We start from the raw sequence: 19,320 nt of genomic DNA, 5'->3' as shown, positions 1-19,320 counted from the left end.
ATAAAGAAAAATCTGAAATTATCAGATCTCAATATGAATTCTCAAAAATAAAAAGATTCCCCACATCATACAACTCTCTATTACCCTCTGGGATCTTTACTGCTGAAAATAAAACACCAAGTCACAGTATTTCAGGTGCTATAGAAAACCAGTCCCTCTAAGGCTTTAGTACTTCTGTTTTTCTTCTTTAATTATTCATCTCGGTGGCAAATTTCAGTTCGTCTGAGAGTCTCTATTTAAAGAGATTTCATCTCTGGAAGCAGTCTACTCAGGAAATCACAAAAACTCTCACAGTCTCATGTTTTCAAACTCAATAACCCCCTTAGAACAGTTATCACCACGTTTTCAATACTTAAAGAATTAAACAGCTGACCTTTTCAAATGCTGGAATTTCATTTTCATGATAAACAGCTTTGGACCTGGAGTATTCGTACTAGAAAGCCACCAGTCCTGGCCCAGGATTTTCTGAGTTTAGGTTGAATTCTTGGAGTGGATTCCAAATCCCTGTATTTGGATATCAGCCTTTGGCACTGGCCCATTTCTATCCATAACAGTAATAAATTATGCAGTTAAGAATTTCATACTGATTTAAGAACCTCAACCACCAGCAACTTCAATACAGAGAGTTCTCAGAACATTATGGAACAAGTGTTTCAGCTCCAACAAGATCAAAGCAATTTAAGTTCAAGTTGGATTCCACTAAGACTACTTGCTATATGCATTAAAAAACAGGATGGGATAACATTTTTGAACACACCATGTTATTTCACTTGAGGGATTCTCTGTTAACCTCCACCTCCCAGGAAAGGCCTCCAGTCAGCCAGCCCAACAAAGACAGCCACTGACAGAATGCTCTGACTGAAAGTGACACAGAGCTGAACTTCAGATTGAGAACCGTCACGTAACGTCTTGTAATCATAAGACTTATTTTACATTAGTATCATAGTAAGACTTCACACTAAAGTGTCAGGAGGCATAACTGAGGCAAATAAAAAAAAAAAAATACTTGATAACTCTTTTGGCAAAGTAATATACAGGCTGACAGGGAAAATGCACCCAAGACTAGACAAGATCTCCATAACCATACACTATGGTATCGCACTGACACACCATCTGATTCTAATTCCTATGCATGCGTTAACACAAACAACCTGGTCACCCCCAGGATCATGATATCATTAGAAAAACCACAGATGGACTAGCACTCAGTCTTGTGCTGGCATTAAGTAGTACATTGTAATGTATTTCTTGAAGGAAATAACAGATCTATGTGATACTCAGAGTAATCCAAAAATGACATACTAGAACCAGGTATTTGTACCAAGCCACAGAATGGCTCTTCTTAACAGAAGAAATGGAGCACAGGCAGGAGGTGAAGACAGGATAAGGGTGGGTAACCTAAGTGACATTTGGCTGAACAAACAGTGGGGATCGTCTGTGACGTCAGAACTATTTCACTGGAAAATGGCTTCGACAAAAGAGGGAAAAAAATAACAACTGTTTAGCCAATAAAATGGAAAAATAAAGCTGCTAGGAAGTCATGAAGTAATATAGCACAACTTCTTTTAAGGCATCTCTCAGTGCACTATAATTTAGATGAAGAATAAAAACACAGTAGAAAAGAAAGACTAAATCTGCACTCATCTAGTCTTCTGAATGGTTTCAGTTGCATGTTTGCCAACTGCATTTGCATAAATGCCACACACACAAAGATCCTGAGACCTCAAAAGCATTAAGACAATAAGTCATTCTAGGTAATGCTGTAAAAAGTTAATTTTTCAGAGGCCTCTATGCAAATACTCTGTTTTTCCTAAAAATTCAGAGGGAAATTTTACAGTTTCCAACAAATACTTATACAGCACTTGCTTGTGAAGTATGATTAGGGGCTGTGATAACATAGTACACTACTTGTCTGCCATGCAACCACATCTAGAAGTTTCAAGAATTTCCTTAAATTGCTGTTTTATTTGAAATGACCAAAAACTATTCTTGATAGCTTCTAAAATGAAATTCCACCACTAACTAAGAGAGCAAACTTTTTTTTTCTCTCTGCTGCAACTATCAGTATATAAAACTATAATAATCTTGTTAGCTTTTTTTTTTTTTTTAAACATCTAGTCAGGAAAGGATAAAGTAGAAGGCTTCTGTTTTATCCATTATCTGGTGACCAAGCTATATTTTAAGCATCTACAAGATTAATGTTTACTTCCTAACATGTTCTGTAGCAAGAGTTTATCTTCCAAACAGAACACAAGGATTGCATTGTACAGCACCAAAGTAATAAGAAAGTAATCTGGATAAATTAAAAATCACTTAAGGTGCTATTCATCTCCAATACTGAGCATTCACAGGTTAAATTGAAGTTAGACTGCAGAATTTCAGCATGTTTGGAAGCCCAAGATTTCAGAGCACTTTTAAACTGCAAGATACTGCATATCTCTGTTGTACTGATCAATCAGCTCCAATCCTTCCTGACCTAAATACGTTTCCAGCCTAATTCAGCTCAGCCTAAGATGACCAGTGGAGTACTCGTGATGCTTAAGAAGTAAATATATGAGGGTGGGTGAATAGGAAGCATCACCCTCCATAGGAAGCATTACCCTCCCATATATAATGAAAATAACTATTTCAGGCCTCTCTTTGCAACAGGGAATAGTCTGAGATATCAACCTATTTCTCATGTAAACATATATAAACATCACTAAAACCTCCCTGACTTCTCGTAATCAGTCTTGCCAAAATCCTGCCACAAACCAGGAAATATAAAGTACACTCCAGAGGCAATGGGTCTCCACGTTCTGATGTTCATCTCTGGAAAAAAGAAAACAATTTCCAAACATGGAGCAATAGCCTCTATGTAATTTATTGCCATGCATACCTCAATCTATGTTAAGAGAAGAAACTTCAGATAGTATGAAAAAAAAAAAAACAACATTAGAGAGCTAAATCCAAAAACAGTGCACTGAAGAGTTAATTGAATTATACAGACACCAAAAGAGTGTGGGAATTAAATGAATGCACCAACAACTTGAAAAAAATAGTTAACATTCAACACTTTCTTTTCATAGATCAGCTATGTCTGCAACGTATATCGCTCTCATCTTGCAACTTCTTACTTTCATTCCAGTCTTGAAAAGCTGCATTAAAATTTCCCAAGGGGCTCATCATTCTACAGGTTTGCCTCTTACAGCATATTTCTGTGTTTCTGCTATAATACCAATTTCCAAAAAAAAAAAAAAAAAATTCTTAACAAATCTACAAGGGTATGAAAACAGAAGAATTATTAAAACCCAACACAACACATCAAATGGTTGACCACAGCTTTTATAATTGTTTAGCTAAATCCTTCCTTATTGTCCAATTGATTTCAAGGGGGTTGTTGGAATTATATCCACAAAAAGAGAAACACAAATTGCATATTCTTGTGTGCTTTCCACAACCTACTGCAGACATGAAAACAAGCATAAAGCTCATTTATTCTTATAAAACAACACAACATGAAAACACCTAACTTTGATGTAGTTGTTAATAAAAGATTTAGTCATAAAATGCATATTTTTGTATATTATATCTAGACAGAATTTTATAACTATATCCTAGGAATGGAAACATTCATAGAACACAACTAGGCAGATAACCCAACTGATGGATTGCATAGATTTTCACAAATTGACAGATTTGCTTCTACCTTGGAAAGAGCTCCTTGCAATTATAAAAACTTGTTAAGACAACTATTTAAAGAAGAATCTGAAGAAAGCTTAGTTTGTGTCAATTTTTAGCCTCATAGTATGAAATATTTTTAAAAAGTCAAATATTTACTTGCTGTCAGAAATGAAAAAAGACTTAGTATCACCACCTTGTCCCTTTGCTGGGTATATAAAACCCTGTTCAACTGATAGTTTTGTAAACATACAAATTTTGGCATACTATTATTTATTAAAAGTGAATTTTAATGCTCTCCACTATGGGAAAACACACAGTTTTCTGCCAAGCAACCTAGAATCTTTCACATGTCAATTGGAAAGTCAGGCAAGACAAGCAAGAAATTCTTTCTATTCTTTGTGGGAAATACTACCGTAATTGTGTGCGCTCTTTGTTCTTTTCTTTCCCCAAAAAGGTGAAACTTACACAGTAGGCAGAAAAATAATTGGTGGGTGAGGATGAAATTTGACTTAAAGGCAGCTAATGAGATTTCCATAAGCCAGATAAAGTGTACTCACTCAGGTCCTAGAGTTCACAAGAGCTCTATGCCCTACTTCTCCCATTTCTTTTCAACTCATGCCAAAAGGCCTAGCACCTGCTCTGCCCTCATGAAACTTGTTCCCAAAAACTGCATTATCAAACATACACTCCATAACACAGTCAATGACATACAAATCATTCCTAACTTGTGCCATATGGGCCAAATGCAACGTATATTAATGAACCTTGCCAAACTACAGACACAATCTTGAACCTCTTCATTGCCTTTTCTTTTCTAATCTAATTCACTTCTTCCCAGTATTTATGCTGTTTACCTTTTGCATGCCTTCCAAATCATGTAATACAATTCAATTTTTACAGTCATTTTTCCATTCCTATTCCCAGTGTTGCAATGACTGCATTCAAAGTACTGCAGAGAACTTCAAGAACAAGGTAATTTGGGCAACAAAAATGTCTGCATAGACATTCTTAGAAAAATATAAATTTCAGAATGAAATTGAGTTAGCTGTATACCTGTGACAATTTTCATGTTGGATAATAGCTTTTCAAGTGTTAAACAGTTTCACTATTGCTCTGAAATAGTAACCTAGTTTCATTTTCATTTCAAACAATTCAATACATTTATTTTCAAACTAATCCATTCAAGGAATTCTATATCATTTATGAAACAGTTTAAATGCATGTGTCTTAATAATAACATAAAAAAAATCTACATTATTAGCAATACAGCAGAAATAAGAGTTTCCCACACAGTATTACATGAACCCTTTGACTTATAAAACATGCTCTAAACAAACAGTAAGTAACCTAACACAAAGATCAGTCTTCATTTGTGATGTGCCACAAATTACATTACAGGTTATATAACACGTTGTATGTTTATTCTGGCTCAGATTCTTTCACCTGTTCTTCTCCCCTGGCATTGCTAGCACTACCAGATGGATCCATTTTAAATTTAATTAATTTGCCCTGTCTCCTGGGATTCCAAAGAAGTAAAGCACTGACAAGAGTCCTGGTTATTTCCTTTCTTGGATACAAAAAAAAAAAAAAAAATCTAGGCAGTGATTTTCCTTTTAAGAACAGAATACAGCATTCACAAATAAATATCTGAGGAGAACGTGTGGTTCAAAGAAGCTAAAAATAGTACAATCAACAAGCATATGCTTAACTGGGAACCTTCCTAGAGTCTAAGAGTAACATTATTCTTTAGTCAGTGCAAATGGCTCAAAAGCCATTTTATTATGGCAGTGGAGCAAGCATATTCATCACTGTCTATACACAAAGTGAAAGCCATACACACTGCATACCAAACTACACAGATTCCCTTCTTGGAAGTCTTCATTCCCTCTATCATGTTACTTGTCAATTCTTTCAACCAAATCCTGCAACACATTACAATTAAATTTTCATTTCATCCAAAATAAAGACTTTTTACTTCTTTTACTATCTCTTTCTGAAAGTTTTAACCACCTGCAGTTCCTTAAAAATAGAAACTGCTGTAAGGGACTTGCAAGCTGTGTTTCCTTTGCAACTCAGACAAGTAGAGCAAGTAGATATTAATGAAGTTATCTTATCCTGATTACTAGGTTGCTTTACATGAACTTGGGCAAACCAGTACTTCACAATCCCCCACCTCTCCTGTATCTCTCATTATCTACACAGAGAAGGCATGATGCAGAGAATTGCCCCTTTGTTAAAACCAGCAATAGGATAGTAACTACACCTGCAGAACTACAATAATTTTCAGAAGTAACGTTCAGATTCTCCCTTGGGTATTTTGATGTTTCAGATGGACTTTTCAAATTGCTATGTTGAATTTGAAATATACTATGCTCCTTGTATCAAGTGGTACATTTTAAACCGCTATCCTGGAACCCTAATAATGAATTTTCCCACTCGCAGAAAAAAAATATAAAAATATCACAAGCCTTTCAGACCTATAAAAGGAGCTTAAATGGTGTAGAAAAGCCAACACAGCACAGGAATGAGTTTTGCTTCAAATATATCAATATGAAACACAGACTGACTTACAAACAGTGCTGCTACCTCTCCAAAGCCTGTCTGCATAAAGAGAATGGTACATCCATACTATGTTAAAACATTTACATGAATTTTTTGCTCTTAATGTCACAGAATCATGTAAGAACTTCAGGTTTTCACCTTCTAGTGATATGCTTATGGGGTACAGATTCAAGGCTATGTGAACTAATCAAAAACCTGATGCAAGAAGACAAATAAAAATAACCTATAATTAAATTCTGAACAACTGAATGATCTATCAAATACTTAACATGAATGAAGCATTACCTACAGAAGAACCTGTACTGAATTAAAACAATAATTTTAATTATTTTAATATAAAAAGGAACTAAAATTTAAGTTGACTTCAGTGTTCTTTTAAACTATTAGAAATGAGCCCAAATATACCAACATAATCTGACCGAATAAAAACAGACACCAAAGAACCAATACAAATGTAACTATGGAAATGAAGAACCCTCTACTTTAACTGATATTAATGATTAAAGCACTGCTATAATATTAAGACAAACAATTTTTGGATTGCCATCACAGAGCAGATTTCCATTTACTTATCACAGTTACGTTCATCAGTTTAAAAAGACAGACGCAGATTCAACATTGTTTCTTAAGGAGTTGAACAATAGCTTGGTAAAAATCCCACACTTTAAATGATGTCTCTACTTGTTTACAAAATGACATTTTAACAGACCTGACAAAATACAAATACACACAGGAGAACCTTTACAATTCAGTTTACATTTCCAGAGTTTGTTTTTTTTTTCAGAACTTTTACTTTTAACTGAAACTGTCATGACCTTTCTCTACTTCCTTTAAAAGTTTTTAGAAGTAAAAACCCCAGAGCTCAAGTTTACAGTGACAAGAAAAGCCCTCTGAAAACAGCCTGGGTACTAAGTTCTATCACCTGTTATCACACTCCATAATGCTTTTTTTTTTTTTTCTCTAGGTTAAACATGCAACACCTGTTTAAAAACAGTCTGTCCCAAAACAACTCAATTTCTCCTCAGTCAGGATATAAAATATCTTCATCCACACCAATTTCATACACCCTTCAGAATCCTCAGAAAATCAATAAATAAAAGATTATTTTAGAATATTTACACTGAGATGGATCAATAGTTCTGTCACAGCCCAACACCTGCGATATTTTAAAACAATATCAGGTCATCCAAAGTCATAGGTCTTACCATCATCTTCACCAACCTGTTGGTTCATTCTCCCATTTGCAGTAGCCTGCCAGGGTCACAATAGCCAAGGCACAGAAAGAAAGCCATGAAAGAAAACTGAACTCCAAAATTAACATTACAGCACAGCAGAATAAAAAGAGATCTTTGGAAGAGCAATTGTAGGAAACTGTACATATATTACAGTGATTTAAAAACAAAAATCCCACATCAAAAAGAAAGGAAAATAAAGCCAGAAGCATGCCAAAAATACTAACGTAGTGTTTTGGCTTTTGTTTGTTTGTTTGTTTGTTTTTCTCCTAAAAGCATTGTCTAAACAGATTAACTGCACATTTGCAAAAACAGGTATATTAAGAACTTCACGCTATCTGTGCTTCAGTATTTATACCCTCAAGGCTAGCTCTGGGGACTGAATACCTGTTAGCAGGTGCAGTGAGTGTACTAGGTATGCTGGAGCTCATCTCCCTACATAGTTTCACCTGAAGGCAATCCTCTTACCAGCTCTAGAAAAACTGGAATTTACTTTTAAAAGTGCATTCCTTATCTGGCTAAAACATTGAAATGAACAAAGCTACATTCACCAGGACATCGTTAAATTAATACTTCTATATCTAATAGAGTAGAATGTCTATTGGAGTGATGTCTAATACTGAAATCCAACTCACTTTTAAAACTTTTTGGTATTTGAATTTCACCCATGAGATCCCTTCTGCTCAGCAAATGCACCTAAAAATGCAGTTAAGGATCGGGAGTTATTGTTGGTTGGCAGTCACAGCCTGTCCTCAACACAGGTCCGCTACCTTGCAGAGTCTTCTTCCACACTTTACAGTTTGGACTTAGCAGTGTCAAACCACCACCTCAGGATGATAAAGCAAGTTTTATAATCAAAAGCACTGCAGCCAGAAAACACTTAACTTCCTCTGCAGGATTTTTTTTTTTTTTTAAAGTAGTAAATGATGTAACTTTGTTTAAACAGACATTAGAATAAATGAGGTATGGCCTACATCACTTTAACTTCATACGAAGCCATAAAGTTGATGTAAATATAACATTACATTGCTTAAACACCTTCACAGAATTAATTGTGTAATCAGTCATACTCTAATCCAAGTTAACCCACTCCCACCATCTCAGGACTGCACAAGTGCAATATAAATGCTGACCAGCCACCTCACACTTTTCCTCCCCCCCCCCCCCCCAGCCTGCCACCCAGCCTGCCACACACCCCAAATTCATACAGAGTATAATCTGGCCCACCAGTTGACAGGACACAGCAATGCTCTATCTGATCACTAGTGAAGGATTTTGATAATTAGTAACCTAAAAGCTTTCTTTCTTTGCTGTATGCAATGCGAGCCAAAGTATCTCTGGGCTGTTCTATACTGAAATACTACCTATTTCAAAACCTATTGTTCTATTTTTCCATGTACTTAAAGCAAACACAGAAGCTCATAAAATCCTGGATTTATTTTATTGCTTGAAAAGTAAGTAAACATTTCACCCTAGAGGTTTAAGTATTTTACATGTCTACAAAGTATGAATACACATCCTCTCATTCAACCACTCCTTAACAAAAAAGGAAGGTTTCTGAATAAACTTTCTAGTCAGTTGTAAGGACACGTTACTTTTGTATGCAGATGGCACAGGACTAGGACTAAGATCTATTCACCCAACCATTAGCGTTTCTCACCTTATGAACACCAGCCCAGACTGTCCTTTTGCATGTACAGTAAAGTTTATGTGCAGTCTTATTAAAATCACTGTAGCCATAGAAACAATAACCTGTTCTGAGTACTCCCCATAATTTTAATATGAGAGCATGCAAAATTTGCTTCTTACCTATTTTTAGTGAAGTTGTTTCTTAAAAAAGCAATTTGCTTGAAATAAGTATTTTTGTTCAAGTGGTGTTTATCAACCTCTTACATAAAAGAACCTCTGAAATCAAAATTTTTATTCAGACCTTAAAAATAAAATAAATTTTGGTGTGTAATAAAGTGTTTTGTGCAAGTGTTGACTCATGTTCCACATACTGACCTAAATAGCTGCTGTATGAGTTTTCTTTAAAAAATATTCATAATTTAATAACAAACATAATGCCATCAATTGAAAATCAAAAGATTTGATCTCAAAACAACAAAATGTTTTTTCTTCCACTCCAAGAATCACATCTTATCATTCAACTCAAATATGTAAAGGTTTTCCTACAATACATATCATTATGTTAATATGAAAAAATTATCATTTAAATCATTCAGGCAGAGTCAAATCTGAACACTTTGGATGGCATTTGACACTTTCAGTAAACAAAAACTTCATTATATACTTATGACACATTCCAAGGATGCGAGTAAAATGATTTTTTGTGAATAGGAAAAAAGGGGGGGTATTTTTTTAAGGAAAAACAGATATGGAATTTGAATTCTGCTTTTATTACTCATGAAAAGACAACATTAAAACTTACATGTGTAAGAAGGTGTCAGAGGATGAAAAGGAGCATTTAAATCAAATTTTGTATGGCCTTAAACCAAAGGGAAAAAAAATCCTAAGTATATAATCCATATCTCTGTAAAAAAACATAACAGACAATAACCCTACCCTGCAGACAGCAGAAAAATAAAACTGTGGTAAAGGACCCAAGGTATACATTATTGCTGAAAACGTGAAATGATATGAAGATAATGTGAACATAGAAGCAGCTGTTCACTGTTTCTAATGCTGATGGAATCAGAAGCCTTCAATATAAATGCACCTGGAACAGAAGACAACTAACGCAAGAAGCTGGTAAAAACTTCCCACGTAGTACAACCAATTTATCTGATGTGTATAACCAGAGCATTAAAAAATTGCTTTGTGCAGAGAAACATTAGCACCACACATAGACAGACCGTGCAGTTTTCTTCTAACTAGACTGTGCTTTGATTCCAAGTGATAAAAAGAAAATGGCAAAAGGAAAGTGTTTTTGTGTTTGTTGTTGTTGTTGCTGTTGTTTGTTTGTTTTTTTCTTCAGTCCTTAAAAGCCACAAAGAGTATATCAGCTTCCTCATATAACACTATTTATAGTAGCGTAACCTAGAAAATGTAAAAACATGACACAACATTGACCTGTTGACTGGCAAACTCACCGTCAAAAAACTGACAGCCAGTCACTGCTGGTCAAAGGATTTGACAGGATATTTGAAAGCTCCTGAAGTACTCTACACTAACTATGACTGTTGTTACAGGTCAAAGAAGTTAGGAACCTGCTTCAAATAATCTGCCCAGCAGAATAACAGTGCATAATCACTACTAAAATGAGTTTAATAGAGTTCATAATATGGAGAAAAGGAAAAGAAAATAAAGATGCTAAAACAAATAATCAAATATAACATGATTATTCACTTTATTTTTGTAATATAAAGGCCATCATTTGCAAATTGTTTTTTTTTGAAGACATATCTATAACGTTTCCCCCAATCTTAAAGTAGAAAATAAATCCAGCATCAATACTGCTACAGTTGCTCTCATTATTAATAGCACATTTAGAGTGAGTCACCTTTTTAGTTTAACAAGTAAGAGATAACACATTACATAAGAATCTAAAAGATATCATGAAATTGATGAAAGATATCAAAAAGAAAATGACAAATATTTAGTTAGCATTTGCTTGGACAAAGTGTTACAAATCTGTATTGTAACTGTATTATTAGGTATATAAAAAGTAATTAAAAGTGCAGCACAGAAAAGCTGCATCTAATAGTTATTGTGACAAGCCTCTCAAATTCTAGCCCAGTTGTTTTGTTATGTTACAATTGTTTATTATGGTACAGCATGTCTCAACAGCCTTTCGGCTTGGTAATGAGACTTGTCTTTTGTTATCCACTTTATGTTAGCAGTTCTGATATCTATGCTTCTATGTAAATTAGGTGGTGATAAGGGCATGCAAAGGGATTTCCAGTACTGCAAATGCATCTCTGTCCTGCAGGTGAGCCACAGGGCAAGGGACCTTTGCCAGTTCCATCAAGTGGGCACTTACTGTGTCCCTAAAAAATACCCAATGCTTGTCCTTGCACATCAACTTGCAGGAGAGATGCCATGAAGAGATATTGCCAACAGTTCAAGCACGCAAATTTTGATTTCCAAGAGCAGGGGGTCTGGAAGGAGGTGCAAGTCTTAACTGGAATGGAAACATACCTTGTGTGATTTTTAAATATTGTTTCTAATGTGGAAATCCCAGACATAATGGCCACAAGCCAAGTAAATATATGTCTCTACAATAAAAGAAAAAAGCTTTTAAAAGCTTAAAATGTTAACATAAGAATTGTTTGGAAAAAAAAAAATATATCAGATTCATCTAGAACACTGTGAACATCTAGGCCCGAGTCCAAAACCACTGAAGTTATTAGGATTGTCTCCCTCTGTTTCAAGAGGCTTTGGATAATGCTCTCAGTTTCTGTAGCTCTGAAGCTGACAAATATATGCAATATATCATCTCAAAGCAAACTGAACTCAACACATGTCAGTGACAGCACATTCATTTAAACAGAACCACGCATACTATATATGGGAATAAAGTGTTCCTTTCACAGATGCAAGCCCGATGTATTCTCAGGCTATTAATACCATCAGCATTCAAAATGGGCCTTTCCTGACCAATGCATCTCTGACAGGCATGGAAGACAGGTATCTTTCTTTTTTCATTTATTCATGCAGCTATATTATTGGCAAAGTGCTAACAGCAACTTCTACTGCATTGCCACCTTCTTTTGTTGCCCAAGAAGACCTATGTGCCACAAAGCGTACTTGCGCTTACAGACCATGAGGTTGAATCTGGAAGGTGTACTTAGCCCTGCATAAAGTTGGTATAAACGCTGCTCTAGCCTTATGATCTCATAGGGTTTGGTACTGTCCTGTCACAGTACAGGCGCAAGAGTTACGCCATAAGCACTCAACCATGTAGCAGCATCTGAATCCAGGACAGAAACAAAGCATATTGAGATAGCTTTTTCAGTTGCAGTGTCTTTCTTTTTATCTCTGAAATTATGTGGAAGAGAAAAATATTTTTTGACTATTAACATCCACACATGCAATTTTCCAGCAATCTTTCCCTTAAAAAAATTCTACCTGAGTTGTATTCACAGTCCTTCTTAGACTTCCCACTGATAATTTGATAATCTTCATATATGTGAAATATATAATTATATGCAGGGTACTATAAGTACTTAATAGTACCCAGTGAATACCCCATCTTCCAAATTTTATTCTTCCATCTGACTAACTTCTCTGGAACTTCTGTCCTACCTTTAACGCTAGAATGCATCACTGCTTCTGAATGAGAGCCTCATCTTGCAGAGGAATTATTACCAGCCAACCCTGAAATTCACATAAACTTTCATCAATGTGAGCTAGATTCCACAGAATAGCAGAGCCAACCTCTGCAAATCCCTCTGGGGGGAACAGTGACCATTGTTCTTCATTTTGCCTGCTGACTAGAGATTACTGCTGCTGCTTGTGATCTGTCTCAGGAAGGACACTCAATGACTAAGATTCGCAATCCACCTTCTTGCAACAGTACAGGACAGACATGGAACATCACTGCTTTCCTAATTATAATAATTAGATCTTGTCCCTACAGAGATTATACTTAGGACCAGTGTTCTCTAAATTTTCAGTGTTTCTGTATCCACAGCTGTAAACTGCCCTCATTCTGTACCAGAAATCCCACAGCATCAAGACTGTGTACATAGATCATTGTTACTAAAAAACTTTTTGTTCCCTATTACAGACATTTCTTCTGTTGTGCTAAACTGGAAAAAAATGTGAAATCTAATGGTTTCCAACCACCATCTACAGACTCACAAATGTGTGAGAGTTGCAAATTCTTTCTGAGCACAGATTTTTCTCCTTAAATGTATGCATTGGAAAGCATTGAGAATAAGTATTACACTGCATCAAAATAACATTTCTGTCAAGATTGTTAGGTTTACAGCTTAAATCCTTGTCCATACATTTTCTTTCCTGCATACATAACCAATTTTATCATGTCTTCATAAAATGTGAAATCTATTACGAGCTCCAGAGAGCTGGAGCCTTCTATTTCATAGGAGACCAGCAGCGTGGCAAACAGCCTCACACCCCTCTTCATATCGCTGTCTCATTCACTTGTAGGAACACCATCTGCAAAGAGCTGCAATCCCCTCTTCTCCCAGTCCTTGACCTCTCGAATGTGCTCGTGTCTCAACTGGCAACCTGTCCGGTAGGACGCTCACAGGGCGCTTACACACAGACCACCTGATAGCCATAAGATAGTAATGTTCCCGTTTCTCAAGCCAGATCGAGCATGTGACTGAAGAGTGAAATGCTTAGCAGCCCACTGATAATCTCTTGAGCCTCCCAGTTGTTCATGCACTTCTGTTCAGTCCATCTTCGAGAGAGTCGAGGTGAGGCTTCCACACACAGATTTACATGAAGGTATTTCCAGCACTGTCCCCACACAACCACCTTCTAATGTACTCTCCTACTTTTCTGAGTATATGGTGCCTGCCTCGTTTTTAGGTTGTTTCTTTATTTTTATTTGGAGAGGAGATTTACTTCAGTACTCTTAGGGAATCAACAAACCTAGCTATCAAAGAGACAGTGTGGCCGAAACACTTATTCTTTTAGGGAAATCAGAATTTTTTCCATTTACAAACTTCCCCAAGCCTGGGTGAAAACGCTCAGCTTACCAAAGAGGTCTTCTGCAAACATTGCTCTTCCAGTAAAACTTCAATTTTTCTATTGACAACAAACAGCAATGTTGGTCAGTTTCTACTGACCCAATCTAGCACCATGTAGTTTATTAAACTTCCCAAACACATAGACTAATATCAAAGAATACTATTGTGGCTTGTCATTTCAGGCCAGTAACTGCCATCTATAACCAAGGGACTTCATTTGATATACAGATGAGTCCTGGATTGTGTGGAGAAAAAGCTCTTCAACACTAAAATCATGCCAACATAGTGATGTTGACAGGCATAGTGATGCAGACAGCACCTAGACTAGCACCTGCCTTGAACACGTAAGGAGCACACAGGTACCACCCTGGGGAGACCAGGAGCAGTGGTATAGGGTCCAGTGTGGCAGTCTTCAGAGAGGTACAGTGTGCACATTATGCTGGACTTCAGCTCCTCAGCTTCAGGAGCTCTCCTGCCCCAAACTTGTTGTTTCTCATTTCACTGCACCTTCTTGTTTAAGAGATTGTTCAAAGCCAATATACAGCATCATTAATGTTTATGAAAAATAAAATACCCTTCAGAAGCACAAAAAATGCGGAAGCAGATCTATAACATCAGAAGAAATATAGATTGTACAATAACTATTTAGCTACTGTGTGTAACTGCAGACTTTATTGCGCTTTTTTTATTTTTATTATTACTTTATTTCCAGAAAAAAAAAAAAGAACAACTAATTAAGTTGCTCAGAATGAAGCCCATTGGATTTGAATCTCGTGTTCTACTTTTAATATACAAACAGGAATGAGTTGGTCAAGGGACAAGGACAAAGCAAGCAGAAGACAAGTTCTTTAACAAAATCTAAGTGCTTCTTAAAATGCAGATGTAAACACTGATGGAAAAAAAAATCTTTTGTTAAATCTCCACAAAATCACTGTAGTTATTTTTGCAAGAATTACATTTAAAATTATAAACCACATTAAGTAAAGAAGGGCTTCAACTGTAATGACTCACATTACATGAAACACTGATAACACAGGTCAAGATTTACATTTTTCTTTTCAGCATATTTTAACAAATGTAATCTCACAAAGGAAGCATGGAGCATAAAAATTCTGTAACTTCAGCCATCATTGGTACTATATGATTAATATTAATGTTCTATTAATATATAGCGATAGAAATTGGAATGGAATTTCAAGGCGCAATGCTTATTTTTATTAATGGCATTCTATTACCAGAAGTTTTAGTATTCTCAACCTACTGTATCTTGGCTTTATCTCCAAAAAAAAAAAGCAACACTACTAAAATTTCATACAACAAAGTGTTAAACAATTTATGCCACGTTTTTGAATTCCAACCTGAAATTCAGGGAGTTAAGGAGGAAAAAATATTCTAAATTCTTCTATGCAGCCACTAAAAAGGCTTACATCCACTAAATAAAGTTGGCCATGACTGCTAAAACTGAGAAATGCAATGTGGAGACTAGAGTATAGCAAGAAGGAAATGAAATTTTTGCAGTTCCTTGCAACAACATATATGGATATAGGCGTTAGGATAGTAACTCTGTGCCCTCTTCCTTTTAATATACATGAGCTATCCAGCAAGAAGCCAAAGAAAAGATATATGAAAAAGACTTCTCTTAGCTCACTTGCTGGGACCACTCTTTTGATGAGAGGATGATGGACATCCCAGCTTTGCTACAACCCACAGAGTAGCAGAAGCAGCAGCACAGGTAAGGAAAGGTCCTAATGTGAAGAAAAATTCTTCAGTTCCACAGCAGGAGGAGCTACTTCTCACAAAACTGCTTTTGCTAGCAGGTCCAATATAGTCAACGGAGTATAAGTGTGCATTTGCATTTCTCACCTGGGCACCCTTGCCCAAGTTACCATGCAGCACAAAGTGGGTGTTTGGTAACAGCCAGGTGTAAGGAATTTCTAGTTTTTCCTTTAGTTAGTCTTCATACCCTAAATAATTTTGAAAGTGTTCTGCACTAACTCATGGCTCCTTACACACACAGAATTCCCTCCAATTCCCCATTTTAGCTTGGAAGGAATGTAGGATCAGCCCTTGAAAGTTCTTATTCAACAGAGGCTTGAAAACCCTTAGAAGTGTAACAGACACTCTCTAAAAAGAGACGTCTATCTCCCCCTCTATCCTCTTGCCCCAGGGTGTGATACTCATGAATTTAGCTACTTCAAGTCTCAAGCATGGAATCAGCTCCAATCTTGCTACCCCACATAGCTGCCGTCTGTCAAATCATTCAGACTGGGAGAGCTGGAACCCGCTGGCAGTATCTGTTATTTAGCTAATGGATACATTTAGCCTATGAAACTTTAAGGACAATTCAGATATGTTTTTCTGTATTGGTTAAGAGAGAAATGATCTCTTTAACCATGTCTCAACAGCTGTCAGACCACTTAGACTCACCAAGACGCTATGCAAAGGAAGTCTGCACAGAAGCCTCTCAGCCCTAACTTCTAGATAGCTCAATGAAAGAAGCAGTAGGTGATAACCTGTAGGATTTTCTTTTTCTTCAAGATCCCTTACAGCCCTTGCAGATTTGTCCCATCATGCAGTGAGGAAAATGCTAACTATACATGAAGGATAGTAATATACAGAGGATGAGTCTTAACTACTCCTCCATTCTCAAAAAAAAAAAAAAAAAGTCTTTTACAGTTGTAGGAACTGGTATTTTACAAGACATTTATTATCACAAATTCATTTGAGCTTTGTCATCATACCTGGCTAATGCATCTGAAAAAGTTCAGGCTTCGTTTTGAGTAAAATTAAAAATGTCTATAGAGAAGTGATACTGCCTAGAAGGTTTCCAGCAGCTTAAGGTTGAGTTAAAAGCTTTTATTTATACTGTATCTCTAGCAATCTCTTCTTCCGTAGATAGGCCAAGTTCCTTGCCAGTGCCCTACTTTAAGCCGCAAGAGAGGGGTTCTTTCAGGCAATCCTAGCTGGACACTCACCTAGCTCAACACAAACTCACCAACAAAGTACCGTAACTTCTCACACTCTAACTCTGTTTCTGGTTTCCCTAAGTGTCAGATCCTTGCGAAGCTGGGTTATGCGCCGTATCAAGCCTGTTTAGGGGGAGGGGACAGGAGAAAGGGGAAGACAGCTCACTGTACGTCAAAGCAAGCCAGCAACCTAGCAACCATATATTAAAAGGTGTGTGTGTTTTTGTGGGTGTCTGTGTGCCAGGAATAACTGAAGCAGATATTATTCCATTTGTAATCCAAAAAATGTGAAAAGGGAAGGGGAGAAACTCCAGCTGCTGGTCTATTTTGGGGTCTGTCAAAATCCACTTTCACAAATACAGAGTCTTAACGCTTTCTATCCCATTTGTCTTAAACAAAAATGGAAGTCTGGACCTGAGTGGATTCTTAGCCTCGGCTTGAAGTGTCTCCTTCAAACCAGAAGGCAACCTCATTTCACGTACCACAATTTCTTCCAGCTGGTAATATGCAAAAATTGAAATAGTTGAGAGGTTGCCGCAAAAATTTTGCAACTGGATTAGAGGAATACTGACCTAATGTCTTTCCTGGGAATTCATGGTACACCTCTAGATATCAACACTTAATTCATGAGAAAGGTATGTAAGAGATTCTCAGGGAATGGAACTAGCTTTGACAAGATTTACTTGAGTGAGAAATTTCCCTTCTTAATCTTCCCCAAGTTTCTCACACTGTAGGAGAATCAAGAGTTTAGCTTGGCACAAACGCGTTCCCACCCTACGCGATCCCAGGGGTTGCACACCAACTTCTGAACCACACTGTCCCAACGTGCCAGCGCGCACATCGCCAAGTGGTTGAGCTGGTCCCAGGCGCACCCTCAGTGCCACCAGACCAAGACCTGTGTGCACCCCTGTGAGGGCTGTAAGGCACAGAAGAGGCTGAGGGGCACCTGTCTGGGCTGCATCCAGTGCCTTGCTCCCCAGCCACGCTCTCCACATTGCCCCAGACGACCCCACTGGAGCAGCACGCTGTCAGCCTACGCCAGCCCTGTGGCACCTCCTGCGCTGCCACCTCGCTGAGGTGTCCCGGGATACGAGGCTGGACTCCTACTCCCCCTCCTCACTACCACCACCGCACCAGACCAGCAACAGCAGCAGGAAGGGAAGGGGAAGGGAAGGAGTGGGGAGTTACCTTGCTTTTGACCCCGCAGTGGCAGCAGACAGTCCACAGGTACTTGAGGGTCCTCCACAGCAGGATGATAAACAGTCCCCCAAAGAAAGTGACCATGGATGAGGCGAGGAAAGCCCACCACATGCGCTGTCCGCGGCTATCGCAGGGCACCTCCATGGTCACCGGGATGATGAGCGCATCCATCTTGGGCACATTGACGGGGGAGGAGGACGAGTCTGTGTTGAGATTGTTGGCGTTGATATTGTTACTCATTCTAAGGCCGCCGCCGCCGCCGCTGCCGCCCGGGTAGGAGCCGCCGCCGCCGCCGCTGCCATTTGCCATAGCTAACAGCGAGCCGGGCGCGCAGGGGCTTCCGAGAGCTCCTCCCGCCGCCAGCGCCCCCCAAAAAACCCATCACCAGCCATATTGCTGCCGCCGCCGCCGCTGCTCAGCGGGAAAAGGAAAATGAGAATAACGGCAACAAAAAGCCAAATCAAAACAAACGACCCGACCGAAAAAAAAAAAAAAGGAAAAAAATAATAAAGAAAAACGACCGCAACAATCCCCGGATCCCTCTCGGGAGCCGACAGGCCGGTGAATTCCGAGCGTCCTCCTTGCACGGCGAAAATAATATCAACAAAAAATTAAAAATAATAATGGAAAGGTAGTCCGCTCCTCCGACTCCCACCCTTTCCTTCTCCCGCAAACACGGCCCCCACCCCGCCCACCCCCCCGCAAAAAAAAAAAAAAATCAGCCACCACCACCACCACAGACTGATGCCTCGGAGCGTCTCTCCAAGCTACCCAGCGCTGCAACCCAGCTGGCCTCCGCGGGGACCGCTCAGCCTCCGCCGCGGATCTTCCTGGAGGTGGTCTGTTATTATTGTTATTAGTCTTTAACTTGTTATTAGCGATACTCAGTCCCCCCCCCGCGCACCCTCCTCCTCCTCCTCCTCTTCCAAGTCCAGCCCCTTCCTCTCGTCTTCCCCCCTCGGTGCCGGCGGCAGCCTCCTGTGGCTCCTAATTCATCCTCCGCTGGCCCAGCCGTGCGTGTGCCGCCTCCTCCTC

At 38.2% G+C, this 19,320-nt stretch overlaps 1 protein-coding gene across 45 annotated transcripts in view; it reads right to left on the bottom strand.

Annotated features, from left to right (window-relative positions):
• The window catches only part of KCNMA1 (potassium calcium-activated channel subfamily M alpha 1), a 467,608-nt gene extending 448,625 nt beyond the window's left edge, over positions 1-18,983 (bottom strand). For 19 of the 45 annotated variants that reach the window (XM_068688913.1, XM_068688914.1, XM_068688909.1 and 16 more), the window contains exon 1: positions 18,274-18,978. In XM_068688913.1, coding sequence (XP_068545014.1) covers positions 18,274-18,594 — 321 coding nt within the window. In that variant the 5' untranslated portion in view covers positions 18,595-18,978. The other 26 variants (XM_068688920.1, XM_068688926.1, XM_068688927.1 and 23 more) reach the window with 8 other exon arrangements.
• Positions 18,984-19,320: the final 337 nt, after the last annotated feature.

Source organism: Anas acuta, chromosome 7 (genome assembly GCF_963932015.1).
Source record: "Anas acuta chromosome 7, bAnaAcu1.1, whole genome shotgun sequence".
Taxonomy (NCBI): Eukaryota; Metazoa; Chordata; class Aves; order Anseriformes; family Anatidae; genus Anas; species Anas acuta.
This window is presented reverse-complemented; position numbering and strand designations above follow the sequence as displayed.